The sequence below is a fragment of the Trichoplax adhaerens genome, genomic scaffold (genome assembly GCF_000150275.1).
Source record: "Trichoplax adhaerens TRIADscaffold_2 genomic scaffold, whole genome shotgun sequence".
Lineage (NCBI taxonomy): Eukaryota > Metazoa > Placozoa > Uniplacotomia > Trichoplacea > Trichoplacidae > Trichoplax > Trichoplax adhaerens.
In genome coordinates, this window is record NW_002060944.1 from 6,948,976 (window position 1) to 6,968,130 (window position 19,155).

Consider the following 19,155-nt stretch of genomic DNA (forward strand, 5'->3'; position numbering starts at 1 on the left):
CATTACTTTCTAGTAGTGATCAAATGACTTCAAATTTATCACGTAAAGGTATTTAATATTCAATGTCTTATTCAACAATTATCTTGCACAGACACAATGGACTGTGTGTTGATTAAATTATCGTCATTTATTGGCTGCTATATTACAAACTTTCCTTACTCGTTAATTATAGATAATGACATTTTTTACCCGATATAATATTTTTCAAGTGTTATATTTTCTGCGATTGGAAAAGATTGCAGTAAAATATATTAGCACGATATGTTACAATAATCCTTTTGTAGGTACTCAATCATTATTAATCGATGTAAGTATGATAAATTTATCTTGCTGAGATTTTATATCACCGAAATAGAGGACTATTTAAATAAAATTGTTTAGTTAAACTGTAATAAGAATTTTATTTGCAATGAACGCTTGTTGCAAGTAAAACTATAATCACAAAATTTCCAATTTCTATATACAATGCATAAAAGTGATTATCTTGTAGTTTTTAGTATACCGAAACTGCATGTAGAATATTCTACATAAGGATATAGTGCAGAGTTTCAATGGTTAAAAGATTAATATAATATACAGTATTTCCCGCGTGTTTTAACCAATTGTAGCAAAAATTAGCTAATATACAGTACATCATTGGACGATCGAATATAATACTAAGTCTATATCATGATATAACAACCGGTAAATAATCCATTACTGTTAATCACAAGAACCGTCTTTCCATCCATCACGCCATCGTTCGTTGACTTTTGAACAATCGAATAATTTTTTACCTAGCCTGCCGTTCACTTCGTTATGGGCATAACACATCCATTTGGAAAAGCGATCTTGATTTTCAGCCTGAGGTGGATTATCTTTCATCCTAATTGCATCAATATCAACGTCTTTTTAATAGGAAAGAGTTTACAATTATAATTGAACATTATATATGCATATCAAGGCTACGATCTTACGTATTGGAAAGTATACAATTATAGTTGCTCATTACATCTGTATGTTATTATGCACTATTCTCTATATTTAAGTTTTCTTCTAGACTATAGGCTATATTTGTATAATGTCTAAAGTATGCTGGATAATAACCATTTAAAATAAGGGCTTGTTTCCAAGTTCAGACACTTTTTATGACTTACCAACTTCTTAAATGAGTAGCACAATCATCACATGGAAAAAATTTTGAAAATAGGTGCATAAATTTATGAATGTCTTCCTTTTGTGATGGGCTTGGATTGTCAGGGTAGTAAGCGGCCATGGTATGTAGAAATCCCCAGGTCGAACGCCCTAATTCGCCGAGAAATAATGGACATTCTTTCTTTTCAGTCGACTTGTTATCTTGAGCTACGGGAGGATCAGGTTTAGTAGTATGTTTTTGATTGGTTGCTTGGGTCTCCTGCAGACCGGCCCATGATTTAAAGTCAGAACAAGCACGACATTTGCGAGTTGCATCCATTTGTCTTTGGTTGTAAGAAATAGGCAAAGTACCTATTGATGGTATTAAGTACGCAAAGTGATATGATCTCTAATCCATATGCATATAGGCTTGGTACAGTAAGATATTTGTAAAGTATCTTCTAGGTAAACCGATCTACTTCACCATATGCATGTTAATCAATGAATCAATAGAATGAATCAGCAGTAGAAAGCGAGTATACTGATATACGAGTATGTAATAACTAGTAGAGAGCTGGTCTAATGTGAGTTGCTTATCCTAGGTTCAGTCTAGAGCCTACTTTGTTCCTTGCATTTACCATCCCATCGCACTGCTATCTATCTACTGACAAAATTAATCGCTATCAGATAGCCGGTAAGAGAGTGGTGACTTGTGAGCTTACCTTTGGACTATCCACTTCAATTCTGCAAAAATGTGCGTAATGGGTTGGAAATGATTTAAAATCCTACACAAGAATCCTTAGTTTATCGTAGTACCACTGCAATTGGAAAGGATTGATTACTTGATGACATTGGCCGTTGATAGCTAATAATTTCCAATTTGGTCGATTGATTGAACACGATCAATCAATATCAATGGCCAAATGATGACGTGATATTGCATCGGTTTTCTACCCTTTGGATCATTTGAGCTACAGTACTGTACTGTAGTACTGTACTGTAGGGATCATTTAAACTACTGTACAGTCTCTGTACTGTACTGTACTGTACTATACTGTAGAAATCACGTGGCGATTGAAGTGATTAAGTGAAATTCATACTGATACAGTACAGTAGAGTAGAAACTCCTAGGAGTTTCTAGTAGTAGGCTACAAGTGGTCAAATGGCTTTTTTTTCCTTTGCCTAGATGCATAATGGTGGCTTTCGAGGAAACGCTCACCAGGTTATGGCATGGACTACAGAAGGTGCTGCCAATATGGTAGTTTTACTATTTATAGTATTACACTACTGTACAGTAGACCATACGAGAATAGCAAAAGTGGTTTGAATCAATGCTTACCCCCCCCCCCTCTCATCTGTACAGGTAGGTATTGACTCAATGACTCGGTAGCCACTGACTCTCCTTTGAATCCCCAATTCATCTCAGGTGCGTCTAGTTGTCCATCCATGCTTATGGATATTGGATAAGCCTCACGGTAATAATAGTATTTACAGTAAAGCAGCGCTGACAGTGATTATTGCTTATACTGTACAGTATATTGAAGTTCTTTCTCTTACAAGTCCCTACATGCACCTCGCTGAGGTACAGTAGTGAAAAGTCTCTTTTATTACTTTGACTGATCTTTTATAACCTCTATTCAGGGAGTTTTAAAAAAAAATGGCCAGGATTTTCTCTTTCAAAGTCTCTGCTCTAACATGAGAAGCCCTTCACCGCTATACAGCTACAGTGTACAGTCTACACTTCACAGTACTATTCACCACAGACACAGTATACGGTACTGTAGTTTCGCTCCATTAGCACCGCAGGGGCCACGTGTACTTGGGTAATGTGCTTTGAACTGGCGCACTGTCTATAGTATTCACTACGCTCAGTATGGTAGGGCTTCCAACGCTATTTGATATGATTTCAGTCCGACCAGACGTAACTCCTACAGTGATTAGACTGAAGTTCTCCATTCAGTACAGGCGTTATACCCAAGATTGGCGTATTTCAGTATCTCGGTAAGACTGGATTCGCCATTCGCTGGAGGCCATCTTATCATTCAACGCCATGGCTATGGAGAAAGATACCACGGACAAATCAAATCAAGAAGAGAACGACGAAGATTTAATTGATGAGAGCGAAATAGATGATGCTCAATTTGAAGATCCACCGGACTTTGTCGACAATTTAACTGATAGAGGTATGACTGGCATAGATTTTACAGCAACTCAAGTTGGAAATAGCAAGGGCTGTACTCAGTGGTCGTTGTTTGATGGCTAGCGAGTTCATGCTTTGAAAAATTTTATCTGCCAAGCAGATAGTCCTACACTAATTGATTCTACCTTTATACAGAGGATAACTATTCAGTCTAACTCTAAGTAGAAACTCGATTGATAACTTGATTGAAATTTTGTAAAATCATAAATAGAATGAGTGAGTGCAAAAAGTTCTTCAATAGTACGTGCAATACTCCTCTCTATTCAACTCATACAGGAGTGATACGGTTACAGCGATGGTTGTGAACAAAATAAGAAGTTAAAAAAAAAAGTACTGTTTTGTCCATATAGCTTGTCTTCAATTGAGTTCCACTAAATATTGTAATTTTTACTGACTGTATTCCATGCTGCCAGGGATAACAAATGACCCTGTAGTCATAATACTCTGAAGTAGGGTCGGTCATTCTTGCACCCACGCGTAGTAGTCGATATTACTATAAAACGGATAATTCTAATATCCTTATGAGTGAAACAACATTAGAGGCTTTGCAGTAAAGTAGATTTCTTACGATTGTGTTTCTCTAACCTGTATGGTACAGTTAACTATAAGATAGATATGTCGATAGCCAATGACCTGCAGTCATAAAATTCACAAGTAGGATTATTCTTGTACCCACTATTAGTATCGATGACATTATATACTATAAAACGGACATTCCCAATATCCTTATGAATGAAACAACATGACATGGTACAGCTATAGGATACACTCTTACATGTCGTAATAGCATAAAAGAATTCGTAGCAATAGGTGAAAGTAAATGGATTAAACTTTTTATCTTTCTCTAATCTGTCATACCATGTAGACGTCGCAGCAGAAGGCGGTTTTATCTGCCCAATTGCCAATGATGACCTCAGCAGTTTACTGGTGGTTGACAATGTACCCGAAGTTGGTCAGGAGAAATTAGAAAAACTAAAAAATGTCATCACACGAATTTTCGGTCGATTTGGAAATGTAACCTCCAATTACTTTCCTCAAGGTAGCAATGGCAAAACTAAAGGGTAAGTTAGCATACTGTTACTAACTTTAGTGCATGCATACATACGATATTGAATCGTATCCAACTGATTAGCCATACGAAAATGGATGGAATAACGGTAGTTTATTGACATGTTGGCACTCTTGCTACGATAATGTATGCATAGATACATCTACTGTATATTGGAAGGCTGTAATGACTACTTCCTGTATTCTTCAACTAATAACACGAGTATATCTTATTTGAATGAAACTATAGTCATTTATAAATACTTCACCTTTATTACTAGCTTCAGTGCTGTGTACGCAATTGCAGTACCCATTTTTATCTATACTGCATACATATGAATAGTATAGGTCTTCTTACGATCTAACCAATAAGCTCGTACTTATATCATATTTTGTCAAATAATTGCAGTGCTGTTATAAACATTTATTCTCAGTTGAAATAGACGTAACTTTAGCGAAATCATAAGATACCAACTAGCATATTGGAATGATATGCTGTCTACTCTGCAATTCCTCTCAGTACGTGTACGAATGATAACACTAAAATTTAAATCTAGATATATTTTCCTGGAATTCGCTACCAAAGAAGAAGCTGTCAGCGCTTGCAGAGCAACCAATGGTTATGCACTTGATAAGCAGCACATTTTTGCTGTCAATCTATTTAATGATTTTGAAAAGTAAGCGAATCTATCCTTATTATGCTTGTTTAAGTTCGTGTTGATAGTATTTGAATAAAAATATTTTGTTACGTTATTGATCTAAACTTTTAAACACAATCAACTACCCTTTCAATGATCGATTGTCAGAGATATCGCTTAGAGTCTATTGATATTTTACATTGATCAATTTTATAGTAAATGGTTAATATTCCGAATGATGCACTCAGAAACTTTCTATTCTTATTACTAGGTATCGTTCTCCTCCTTCACAGGAAAAAATCGAGCCTAATCCATTTGTTGAAGAGGTAGAAACGATATTCATTATCTAATAGCAATAAATGACTGTAATTTAAACTTTGATTTTACTAATACACTACTCTCGGTAATACGTATAAGTTTAATTATTATCATTTAATCTTTTTAACTTATCTTTCGTTCTTGACAACTTGACTTAACTAGGAGAATTTACGTTGGTGGTTACAAGATCCTGACTGTGCTGACCAGTATGCTATGCAGTTTGGCCACTACACTGGCATTTACTGGAATAGTACTCGCAGTCCTACGCTAATAATTGAACGAGAGGTAAGCCTATATTCTGTAGACATTACTACTGGCTGTACCAATACCGTTATCTACCAAGTACAATCTTCATAGTTTTATTTCCACTCTATGTTAGCACTGGACTGAATCTGCTGCAGTTAAATGGACTCCAAAAGGTACTTACCTTGCAACATGTCACGATAAGGGGATCATTTTATGGGGTGGTAAAGGATTCGACAGAAAAATGAGATTTACCCATCGAAATGTCAAGCATATCGATTTCTCACCATGCGAAAGGTAGAGTATGTAATTAAATACTTTATTAACTGTAATAGAATGTTCGAGATAAGTAAAAAACATGTAAAGGAATAATCCATTGCTGAACAGATTCAAATTTTTATCGTTATCATAGATATCTTGTTTCATTCAGTCCAGAATTTTTGGAGCAAAAGGAAGGCGATGATCAAACGGTATCTATAATTAGTACAGTTAGATATTAGGATTGTTGCTAATATAGTGTTCTAAACTGCCTTACGATAATTTCAACTTTTACCGTAGGAGCCAATCATTATTTGGGATGTTCGCACTGGAAAAAAGAAACGTGGATTTTATTGTGAACCTGATGCAATCCGATGGCCTGTCTTAAAGTAAGTACTATAATCTCTAATAGCTTTAATATTATTGCTTAGTCAAGCATAATAATATTCTGGTATTTATATCGAGATCTGATCATAATTATCATCGTATAGGTGGAGTCATGATGGAAAGTATTTTGCTCGAATAACAAAAGCTGGGCAAGAAGATGCTTGTATTAGTGTCTATGATACAGAGGTATATTCATTAACTACCAACGGTAGTCCTGTAATATTGTTAAATTAAGGCTTATTTTTATTTTAGACGTGTGGACTGCTAGATAAGAAGAGTATCAAGATACCATGTGTAAAGTGAGTAATTACATTATATTAATAAAATTCTATTGGGCTAAGGCATTCATATTTCTATAATTGGGTACTATTTTTACGCTAGGGACTTTTCCTGGTCTCCTGGTGATCATGTCTTGGCTTTCTGGGTTCCAGAAGTTAAAGATATCCCTGCTCGAGTAACGTTAATGCAAATTCCAACGCGAAATGAAATTCGATCGAAAAATCTCTTTAGTGTCGCTGACGTTAGTATTTATTCAGATAAATTTGAATAAATGTAGTTGTTTATCGGTAGTGTTGTCAGTTTCTTTTGAGTAAATATTTATATTTGTTTACGTACAGTGTAAAATGTTTTGGCAAAGTAAAGGGGATTACCTTTGTGTTCAAGTGAGCAGAATGAATAAAAACAAGAAGGTAACATATAACCTAAATTATTTTATAATATTTTCAAGGTGATCCACCGTAGCAATATTTCTCTATAATTATAAATCCCACTTTGATGCTTGTACAGATTTCATTCTGCAACTTTGAAATCTTTCATGTCAGACAAAAGCTAATCCCGGTAGATAATATTGAATTGCGAGGTAAGGCATTCAAATTATATTGATTTTCTTTTTTAACTGGCTACAATACTCAAACTAAATCTCACAACCTCAATCCTTATCTGTTACTTAGATACCGTTGTCGATTGTGGAATCGAACCTGGTGGCTCAAAATTAGTTGTTATTCATGGAGAGGGTGTACGCAGCTCTGCATCATTTTACGAATTGCATGATGCTAAAGGACAACTATCTTGTCTAAGTAATTTAATTGAGATACTTTTGCATTTGAGTCGCTGCAAGTGCAGTATTTAACGTAGCGTTTATGCTTTATTGTTAGAAACCATAGAAAAAGTACAAGTAAATACTGTGTCTTGGTCACCTAATGGCAGATTTGTGGTTTTGGCCCAATTACGAACGTATGTTTAACTGATGCAGTCATTACATTCTTATCTAAAAATATTGCATTAAATATTAAATTTTATGTAAACTTGCATTTCAGATCTTCCGATGGTGTGCTAGAATTTTATGATAGTACCGATATAACGCTTATGGGTACCGGTGAACACTTTAAAGTCACTGATATCAATTGGGATCCTACAGGAAGATATATTATTACTGGAGTGAGTAGCTGGGCTGTTAAGGTCAGTAATAGAGTAACAGACAACTTAAAAAACATTTATTTGTAACATTTTTATATATTCAGTCTACCTTATATACTTACGTATCGATAATTTTTTCATTGTATTAAGATGGATGCAGGTTATACTGCGTGGTCATTCCAAGGAAAATGTTTGCGCCAAGAACAAATAGATAACTTTGGAATCATTTCATGGCGTCCTCGACCTCCAACTCTTCTCAGCGCCGAGGAAATTTCACGTATTAAAAAGGATTTGAAAAAATATCAACGTACCTTCGATGCCAAAGATCGTATGAGTCAAAGTAAAGCGTCAAAGGTAAAACAACAAATTGTATTTTTAATCCGTTAGCACTTGGGCATGATTCTAACTTAGCATATTGTATATCAGTTTCTAAATTGGTCTCATACTATTTTACATAGGAACTCGTTGATAAGAGGCGAAAGCTTGTACAAGATTACACAACTTATCGTGAACAAAAGACGAAGGTATACGAAAGGGAAGCTGTACAACGAAGGTCCCTTCGTTATGGTAAGCACATTATAAAACCTTGAAGGGATTTTTTACATTCTGATATAAAAAAGATTTGCAGATTGACTGTTATTATTGTTTGCACGGTCTTGATTTTATGCTACATTACAGAAGAAGAAGAAAAGAATACTGAAGATGATTATGTCGAGGAAGTCATAGAGGTCTTAGTCAAAGAAGAGCTCTTCCCGATAGAATAATTTGTTTTACAAATAAATAAAATATCAGTCCACTCTGGGTGCCAATTATATCGTGACAAGAGTTTCGGCTATTTTATCGATTGCTTTTTCTGAGGTTGAATCTCTGTAACATTTGCATTCGGAATAAAATTTAAATCGATTAAAATCTATGTAATTAATTTATAATTATTTTATAATGTTCTCGTTGTGATTGATTGTTTATCCAGCATGATTTATTCAGTGATGAAATACGATATTTTTATTTATAACACAGATTTCAGCTGACACTTAAACTCGTCTACACGTGGTATAAATATTACTTCTGTGGTAAAACTGATATGAATTGCTTGGGCAAATTGCTTTAGCTTTGTACAATTAATGTTAAAAGTCTACTTTCTGTACTCAACGTACGAGTTCTGAAATTGCACTATAACATAATATGGGGTGGGGGGCATCTCACAGCAATTGCTACTTCGGCGATGAATAGTGCATAACGTTGTGTTAATTTTTAAATTTTTACGAGGTTGAATAGTATATCGAAACAAAATTATCGTATTTTACAAACGTTAACAACCCTAAAATGTGTACTAAGCGTACAAATATGCTTACAATGGCTAAAAATAAATTATAGTTTCTGCCGTTTTGGTAATGACATTACTGTACAACAAAGATATCGAGAGAATTTGTTTCTCTAATACCCTGATCTTAACATCAAATCTAAACGGATGGGAGTATCTCATCCATAAACCATGGCTTAAAGCATTCGCAAAATTAAAAACGGTGTCCATTTATAATAATTGCATACGTATATATATATATATTTTTATATAATTATAAGTAACATTTTGGTAAATAAAAATATTTCGTGAAATAGTCGTTCTTCACAGCCAACTTTGGCCAATATCAAATAGATCTTACTCTTCTTTGATCCAGCCAACTATCGATATCAAATAATTCCATGTTTGCCATTTCTAATTAAAAAGAGTAATATTGTATGTCAGTGATTCCATATTCTTTCGATATCTTTAACAAATTAATTGAAAAATTAAATAAACGTTTATCAGGATACCTTGTTGCTCTCGATTATTCTGAGGTTTTTGAACATAAATCTCCAATTTCGTATCGTGTTTTCCTATTTTAAGGAAAATCACATCACATTATCAAAGTTAAATCTTTAATGGGCTCCATGGTCTACATCTAAGTTTGAAATAATTCACTGCTCATGACAGTGTAGCTATCTTGTAGGTATAGATATCATCAAAATTTAGCATAACCAACGTAAATCAGAAACATTAAAAAGTTAATCTTATTATAGCATAACGAAGTATCAAGTTTTTATAAGAAATCAATTATAAAATCATTTATACCGTATGATTATTATTTTTATTACTGTAAAGTACGCAGTAAGAATTATAATTATTACAATGCGAAGTTAACAGTTTATAGGTGAGTACCTGAATCCATTTTATTAACCATTTCCTCAATCTCTTGCCAATCTGTATGAATAAGGCGCGTAGCACAATGAGTGTTTATTTAAAAATTTTATTGACATTGAGGTAGCATAATTTCTTATTATACACAATTTAGAATAGAAAAATACATAATAGATGAGTCCATACTCTTCCTTAAATATGCGGCATTCGCTTGTTGATCACTTTTCATTTCTTGGCTTAATCCTGAAGATGATGTTACGTGAGATTGTGTTCGGCTGCTTGTCATTCTGTAACATTGAGATTGGATTTCATTGCTTAAGATATTCAAAGTATGATGCAATTCAATTACTATCAATCTACAGTATTAACATGTAGCAGGGAAATACGATATCATTACCGTGGAAATACAGTGAAATTGAAGTATACGTAATGATTTGATATGTTTCACCAGATATCAAACTATTGCGTTTGGGTAACTTACTTGTGAGTAGTGTTAGTTATTCCTCCATTTTCACCTACTGTTAAAGAATAAAAATTACGTATACATGATAAGTATTAATCACAAGATAAATCATTGATAGTAGATCTATGTGAGAACTCCTTGTGAGAGACTATTGTATATCGATTTGAAAGTTGTTAAATAGTTTATCGTTGCAATATCCCTAAAATTATTAGTTATTAATGAATGCAATAATAGCAAGAGTAAGAACTTCAGTCTTTTAAGTGAAATTGATTTGGTAGCCTTTACACATTCCATATCGTAAATATTATTCTAAATTTATACTTTACTCGAAATTAGTATTTTTTAACTAAAGCCTTCCTATCAATTTGTAAATAATAAATAATCCAAAGACAATACGTGCAGTAATAAAAGACGAACTTACATTAGTACGGTATACTGTACTTAATCATTATATTTCTCAGGTCAATATATCACATAGCAATGCACAATTATACTAAATGCGAATTCAGTAAGTCAACATCGTTATTCCGTCTTATACCAGTCCTGGCTGCATATTAAATAAAATCTTTATATTGAAATATTGCGTAAATTAATAAAGATAACTGCCTTGGACAATTTTAGGCAGTTTGAATAGGATTAAAAAAATTGATGATGAAATCCATCATTATGGTTACTATTACTTCCGGTAAAGCAAACACGGATATTGGTCGTAACTCGTGACTGGTATTGTGTAGACAAATTATGCAGTCTGCAGTTTTTACTCGGAAAAAATATTGCATTATTTTCTCTGACGGTGTAATTATATCCGTTTATAATGATCACATTTGATTTCAATAAACGTTAGAAAATGGTAGATTATATACTGTAGGCTGTACATTATTATGTAATCTATGAGCGAAAGATTGATTAAAAGCGATCTGATGTTGCTTTAAACGTAAATACCCGTGCATATAGATACTAAGATCAGTATCCGTGTTCCAATGTATGTTGGTATATAGGTAGAAATCTCAAGTGAACAACTTATCAGTATACTAACAGTCAATATACATATACAGTACTGTAGAAAGTGCTGGGACGATAAGTAGCTTTGGCAGTCTACATAGCTTAGCCTAGAACTATCTGTGTATACTTCATCATAGTATACTGCAAGGATAATTCAGCGATTGTAATTGTATGTTCAAATCAATGAATAGAAGCTATTTTAATCGATAATATCAGAGAGTAGTGAGGAATCAAGTAGTATACTGCTATTCTATTCAATGACGCTCCTTTCTTGTACCGCATTATGCCTCCATACTAAATCCACGATCGGTCAACCCATCTTCTAGTCTCTCCATTTGTGAAGAAAAATACAGTACGAGTAGTACATTGAATAGTATGATTTTTCGACCATCGATAGCCACGTTTAAGTTCGTTATAAAATTCAGCATAAACCGCGGATGAAAGATCTGGATGTGTAAACTCATTACGCTTCGATCCAACATTGTCCTAATAATCCATTCAACCATCTTCCAGTCCATTGACTTTCTCTTTGTGAAGCAAACTACAGTACTACAAGCGTTGCATTGATTCTTTTTTAGTCTTTGATAGCCATATCAAGTCATTATTAGACTTAAAGCACTGTTGTAATAATATAATCCATTCACGCATCTTTCAGTCCACTGACCCTCTTATTTATGGTGAAAAATAATACAACGAGCATTGCATTGATTAATTATTTTAAGTCTTCGATAGCCATATTGAAGTGGTTGTTAGAGTAAAAGCACCGCCGCAATAATCTATTCAGTCATCTTTGAGTTCATTGACCCTCTAGTTAATAGTCAAGAAAAATACAGTACTACGAGCATTGCATTGATTATTTTTAGTCTTCGATAGCCCCTATCAAAGTGATTCTTAGAGTCCAAGTTTATACTCCTATAGAGGATGAATGATCCCTAGGCTACGCAGCAATCATAGGTCGTCGAACACTGTCATTATGACGCTAACATCAATTAGACTCCATTTTGAAACTTTCCTAATGTAATCCATTGAATCACTGAGCGAAATTCTTTGGTCAAGTTTATTCAATTATTTCTTATGCTGTCAACAACTACTTTCGTCATTTGAGTACGGTCTAGACGATCTACTGTAGGAATTTTGTAGATGCTATTATAGGCCAATTTGGCAAATAGACGCGAATTAATTTATTTTTATGACTCCATTTTCTCCGCTGCTATGGCAAGCAAAACTGCCTTAGACTGACACTGTCTATCTATGAATTCGAGTAGTGTCTGTATCAATAGGAGTATCATCCCTGGTCGTTTGACTGTTGAAATCCTTGGCTAGCCTTTTCTCACAGGCAAAATAAACACTATAATTTGACGACACTAAACCTACTGTAGCCTAAATTGTATCCTGCATAGCAATGCGAAGACGTTATTTATAACTTTATCATTAAGTTCATTTCTTCATCTTATTCAACATTACCTTTACTGTTACCTTTATTATTTCGGGTGGACGAAGATGAACGAGACATGTTGGATTTCTTCTTTCATTAAAACGAAGTGACCGTCATAAACGAAGTTGACCGTTTAAGGAGAACGACTTACCGATACTGTCCTATAAGCCAATCAAATGGCGTCCAGATAGGTAGTGACTTGCAAGTACTCTGTCGCATCCAAGCATTCGACTACATGTAGACTCAGTCTGCAGCCAATTTCAATACTGTGCTTGTATCACTTTTGGATCATTTTAGCAGTGAAAATATGTATCACAGACGGACAGAATCGGTCGGCGTACGAGGCCCACGTATCATACGAGGTACGGTACAATGACCAGTATGCAGTTCTGTACTATACTGTATGGCACGGTACAGTACGGTACGGTACGGTACGATTTCCACGACTACAGTACAACTCAGTACTGTACAGTAATGTACTGTACAGTCTGTATGTTTGTACACATTCAATACTTGTTGTGCAATATTAAACTTGCTACAAATCGATAAAGACACACAAAACGCTGAGACAATGTACAATACTAAATACTGTGAGGCACGGTTCAGTACGGTACGATACGGTACGATTTCCACGACTACAGTACAACTCAGTACTGTACTGTAATGTACTGTACAGTCTGTATGTTTGTACACATTCAACACTTGTTGTGCAATACTAAACTTGCTACAAATCGACAAAAGACGCACAAAGACCAGAGACAATGTACAATACTAAGTACTGTACTCTCTCAAGTGCAGTTCAGTCACTGCGACACTGCTGATTCAACACCATTACTAAACAACTCATCATGGAGGTAAGGCAAAACTTACCAAGGAGAATCTTCTATTTATTAGCCATTAAACTCTTATTTTTACTGCATTTGGATATCGACATGATTCAAGGAGAAATAGCATTAGGAAGTGAAGAGAAAAAAATGTTCATGATGGAGTAGTGTAGAGGACAGTAGTTGCCAATGTATTGATCATATTGGAATATGGATACTGTACTTTTATATTAATTATATGCAGTCGTCGAAGGCTGCGTTGTTAGATTAGCCAAGGACTATGTGAACAAGTCCTTGGATTAGCCTACTATATTTCTAGCTAGCAGTTGCTAAATCATGCCTACCATCGTCACAGATGCCTAGGCTTGTATTCAGCCATTCAGTTGTAGTGATTATTCGACAAATAATGGAGTGCATAACAGATAGAGTCATGATAAGGGAGAGATGATTGATGTTGTTCATTGGTTGAGCGGGATCGATCAAAATGTTTACCCTTTTACCTACGTACTGGATAAACTATGTAAAATGTGCTATCTTGAGACTACTTATATTGCTCTTTTCCAATTGTTTTATATTATTTCTACTATTTTTCTTCATCGATTAGGATCCTTACGAGCCTATGCAAGTAGATATACAAGACAATGTAGACGGTGAAAATGAAAAAGAAGCGATCATCTCGGATATTACGGAAATGGTAAACGATTACTTACGATATACTGCTAGCTACTGTAGTTCACCATAGTAATACTGACATGCAGTACAGTAATGTTGTATATAGAATGCGATATTAAATCATAAATTTCGGACTGTTTGTTGCATTGAAGTCGAGTACTAGTTACCAGCTCGGATACTGATAATACAGTAATGGTACAAAATTGTTGACGTTACACTTCAAGTTGATTTAGAAACTAATGCTGCCATGGAGTAATATCATACGCGCTTGCACACTGCATAGTATATTGATCAGTGCACCTAAATTGCCGAAATATCGTACCCGAATTATATAAGACTGTCTGTTGCATTGAGATCTAGAAGTAGTTACCATCTCGGATATTACAATAATGGTACAAAGTGGTTTTGAATGCACAGTCAGTTAGTTAAGAAATGGATGCTACCATGTAGTAATATCATGTACAATATTAAATAATTATAATTCCACTGTCAGTTCCACTTGAATGTAGAAGTAGTTACCATCGCGGATATGACAGCAATGCATAAGATTGTTTAGGATGGACTGCTAATTAGTTTAGTATACAATGCTGCCATATTGTAATGTTGTGCACAGAATAGCAAGTTGAATTACGATTCTTGAGATTATCTATTCCAATGACATTTAAAAGTTGCCATCTCGGATAGAACAGTACTAGTGCAAGATTGCTTAATATATACTAGCTTGATTTAGTAAGCTAATGCTGCTGTAAATTAATGTCATGCATAGTACTTCTTGGCAAGTTATAATTCTTTAAACTGTCTATTAATTCGTTGCATTGAAATTCATTATAGGAATTTGATGCGTTAATTGCCAACTATGAAGGTTCCGCTAAGATATCAAGACTTATTTATGTAGCTGATCATTGTCCACCGTTTAAGTTAGAGGCACTCAGGTTCTTAACTGCAAGGCAATTTAAAACTGTTTCATTAAAGCAACTACTGTAACTAATCGAAATTCTATATATACGTATGTAATGACTTAGACTTGCTATAAATTGCGTAATGGAGACTTCTAATATTAACCTCTACGTTTCATTGGTTGAAAAATTCAATTCATATTGGTATGTTCAAGCTGCAATAAATTGCTAGTTGTTGTTAGCTGTAGTAGTTATACAGTATAAAACTACCGATATGATACCTCAATCTCAATCATCTCTATACCACCTATAAATGTTATACACTTCATCTTTATTGCTCACTTTGATATAATGTTGCCTAATAAATCTTGATTTTAGTGCATCAACTAATGCTTCAAAACCAATTGAAATTAATAAAAAATGGCTAGACACAACCAAAAGATCTGCAGCGATTAAGGTTTGCAACCTTCTTATTTCAATAATAAAATAAACTTTAGTATAATTATGCATAATAGTATGCAAACTGATCACAATTATAATTTCCACATAAACCAATATCGTTCTTCTGCATACTCCTTGTTAATAGACTGAAACGTTGGAGAACGATTTGAAAAGCTTTAAAAGTAACTCTATCAAAGAGAGTATACGGTAAAATAATATTCTCCCGCATCTAACCTCACCTATTATTTGACACTAATGCCGACTCAGTTAAATTTTAATTAAACTGCATTATTTAATTTAATTTATTTACATTTGATCAGGAGAGGTTATAATGATCTAGGAGACCATCAACTTTCTTGTGGCGAAATTAGGTGATGAGAGAATGATTTAGCTATTATATTTTAGATATTACTAATAACTTTAGTACTAACATGCGTACAGTAAAGTCTTAGGGCTGTGCAATCTACTTTTCTTGAATGTTTACGTTTATTCATATAATAAAACTTTCATTTTTATATCCAATTTAATGATATTCTGTAAATCTTGTAGTCTATCCCTGCAAAGTTTTATTAGGGCAAGAGACTACTGTACCTCACCAAGGCATATCATAAATATGTGCATTAGCGTTATTAAGGTAAGAAATTTTGAAGTTTTACTGCCATAATTATTTCATAATATTGCTAAAATAGAACAACGTTGAAATCAATTTAAGAGAATATATTCTAATAAGAAGCTAATGATTTTTATATTTAATAAAGAACATTTAAAGTGATCAATCGTAATAATCAATTATTTGTAGACGAGTATACAGCAAAAAAGTTGGACTAACGTATTAAGTTATGCTAGTAAAGCTGAATCCATACCCGAACTAGAAGACGTAAGTAGCTTAGTTTATTATACGGACTAGCAGATTTTGTAGCCCACAGGCATCAATGTTAATATCTGCAAGTGTAATATGAAATTTAATCTCGAATCCTTATTATCACAGATTTGTAAAACTGATCAGTACAAAAATGTTAAAACATTCCTAAACTGTACATCAGGTAAGCTATAGAAAATACAGGTGATAAACATTTCATGCATTTAAAATTTGTATTATTCTATATGCACGTATTTACAGGATTGGCTCAGCTTGCGCAAAAACGATATCAAGTAGCTGCACGCCGTTTTCTAGAAGCAAACTATGAAGACTGTAGTTTTAATGAGGTTAATTGTGAAAAATTTTGTAATATGGTTATTAGGAATACGATACAGTTTCAGTCAATTTAGTAATCGTAATTGTTTGCTCTGTATACTTCTAATAGATACTTACCGCTAACAATATAGCCATATATGGAGGTATTTGCTCATTAGTCTCTTTCGATAGAAAAGAGCTACATTCGAAGGTCATTTGTAGCAGGTAAAACGAATGTATTGAATGTATAATCAAAATAAATTGTAACGGCTACATGATTTAGGTGGTATACATAGTACTTAGTACATTATCGTCATTTTATGTATACTATCATACTGTTTATTAATTGGTTAATAGCTATTTCCTATGTGTTCAATTTACTGTTTCTACGTTCGTGTACAGCTCCTTTAAGTTATTTCTGCAAGCAGAACCTGTGCTTCGTGATATTATTTCCCAGTTTTACGAAGCTAAATACGCGGCTTGTTTATCCTCTCTAGAGAAATTGAAGGTTAGCACTCTGTACCTATTTCACAACTTCAGCTTCAGTTTTTTATTAAAATTTTTAAAAATTATCTATTCTAGAATGGCCTCTTGTTGGATATCTACTTATCGTCGCACATTAACACATTATATACCATGATTAGAAATAAAGCTCTTAAACAGGTTTCTAAACTATTAATAAGGGACTTTTATTTTTATACTCATTCCAGTTTATCGTTCACGTTAACTAAAGTACATGAGATCAATAAATACTCGTATTTCTATGTCAGTATTGTAGTCCATATGTGCTGGCCGACTTACGTCGTATGGCTGTCGCTTTTAATACCACTGTTCCAGATTTAGAGAACGAATTGACAGCGCTCATTTTAGATGGATTTATAGATGCTCGGATCGATTCTCATAATAAAGTCTGTTAAATAATTTTCGAATTCAATTTCTATTACACAATTCTTTCGGATATATTAATTTATTTTACGATCCTTTAAGGTTTTACATGCTCGCGATATCGATCATAGGACATCAGCTTTCGAAAAAGCTTTATCGGTAGGAAAGGATTATCAAAGAAGAATGAAGGTAAAATACAGTATTGTAATATAAATTCACGATTTCTATAGGACATTGCAAGTCCATTGTTATTATTAGATTATGGGTCATATAGCTTCTCTATCGTAGTTTTAATAATAACGCTTAAATTAAAATCTCTGTTACACGGAGTTATATAATTCACTTACTGCCTTGTTAACATATTGACGAGTATATATCTTTTTTACTAACATTTTAGGCCCTCATGTTGCGATCTATCGTACTTAAAAATAAAATCGTCGTCAAGGTAATAATCCATATGTCATAAATAGAATTCGAGTACGTATTTCTTATACAACTCATACTTTTTTATAGACATCCTCTGCAGAGAACGAAAATAATAATTAATACATCCCTAGGGCATTCCCATCGATCTAAAACAACAGTTCAACCTTTGTTAATACAAATATTGGTTATATTCACTTCTACTTTAGGTTTAAGTTGCATAATAAATAATTTTACAACAGAGCGTGTCTAACCTTCGCTGGATATATAAAATATTTTATAATAATAGCGTTATCAACTGAGCTGATTTGTTGTAACGTCGAGTATATTACCTGTACAGCGTAATGATCATGATCGGAAAAATAGTGTTCGAGTAAAGTGAGAATCAGTTTTGATTATGTGAATAACGATTTAATTGTTGTGAAAATACAAATAAACTGTAACGTTGTGATCAGAGATTCTTGTAGTATTTGCATTGCTTTCAATCGTTGTTGAACCGCGTAACTTGCTGAAGTTATATGAGTTTTCGACTTGCGATAACTAATGGAAATGTTGACCAGAAACGGCCAATTTATTTAAGTACTTACGACAGAGTAAAGGTAAAAATTATAATTAAACTTTCCAGTTAATATAAATTTCTTTATTTTTACTGACATACCATACCTGCATCTGATAAAATTTGAAAATTTATAAATAAATTACATATTTTCAAGAATATTTCAATCAATCAATTGTTTTAAACCACTGGCTACATACTGTATACTGTGCACTCTCATCACCCATTGACTAGCTATGTAGCGGCCATACTACATAATCTAGCTCGTTACTCCTGATTCTAGCCGGAACACGTAGAGTAAATATCAATCGTATATATAATACAAAAATGAGGTCTTGTGCTAATAACATAACACTTAAAACTTTTCAAAATAATATGACTGTATAATCGAATAATTCTAAGAGAAAATAAAAAATGTTCTGATATCTAGGCTCCTATTTCAGATTTTAGAAAGAGTATCAGAGAATATCTACTACTACATTTGAAGTTGATATTTATCTATCGTCTTTTAACTCAAGCTAACTTATTACTTGAGTGTAATGTGCTGCATAATTATTTTCAGTCAATTTTTTCTCTTCTTTTAGCTGC

At 33.6% G+C, this 19,155-nt stretch overlaps 3 protein-coding genes across 3 annotated transcripts; 2 read left to right on the forward strand and 1 right to left on the reverse strand.

Moving 5' to 3' along the window:
* Positions 1–702: 702 nt before the first annotated feature.
* TRIADDRAFT_21000 (uncharacterized protein) lies at positions 703–1,453 on the reverse strand (the record flags this gene model as incomplete). The annotated part of the gene is made up of 2 exons (XM_002110058.1): positions 703–865; positions 1,137–1,453. The coding sequence occupies 2 exons, from the start codon at positions 1,451–1,453 to the stop codon at positions 703–705; spliced, it is 480 nt and encodes a 159-aa protein (XP_002110094.1).
* A 1,716-nt stretch (positions 1,454–3,169) lies between these two features.
* On the forward strand, positions 3,170–8,384 carry TRIADDRAFT_21889 (uncharacterized protein; the record flags this gene model as incomplete). The annotated part of the gene is made up of 19 exons (XM_002109518.1): positions 3,170–3,296; positions 4,179–4,374; positions 4,918–5,037; positions 5,270–5,324; positions 5,479–5,601; positions 5,696–5,856; positions 5,972–6,029; positions 6,121–6,206; positions 6,309–6,390; positions 6,457–6,503; positions 6,586–6,724; positions 6,822–6,893; positions 6,991–7,063; positions 7,155–7,280; positions 7,359–7,437; positions 7,521–7,662; positions 7,771–7,974; positions 8,079–8,187; positions 8,299–8,384. The coding sequence occupies 19 exons, from the start codon at positions 3,170–3,172 to the stop codon at positions 8,382–8,384; spliced, it is 2,085 nt and encodes a 694-aa protein (XP_002109554.1).
* Positions 8,385–13,544: 5,160 nt separating this feature from the next.
* TRIADDRAFT_53707 (uncharacterized protein) lies at positions 13,545–18,134 on the forward strand (the record flags this gene model as incomplete). Its single annotated transcript, XM_002109519.1, has 17 exons — positions 13,545–13,550; positions 14,125–14,214; positions 15,024–15,124; positions 15,467–15,545; positions 15,675–15,736; positions 15,850–15,900; positions 16,079–16,163; positions 16,329–16,406; positions 16,518–16,572; positions 16,650–16,735; positions 16,834–16,928; positions 17,106–17,211; positions 17,286–17,366; positions 17,474–17,611; positions 17,691–17,777; positions 17,986–18,033; positions 18,102–18,134. The coding sequence occupies 17 exons, from the start codon at positions 13,545–13,547 to the stop codon at positions 18,132–18,134; spliced, it is 1,281 nt and encodes a 426-aa protein (XP_002109555.1).
* Between the last annotated feature and the right edge of the window lie 1,021 nt (positions 18,135–19,155).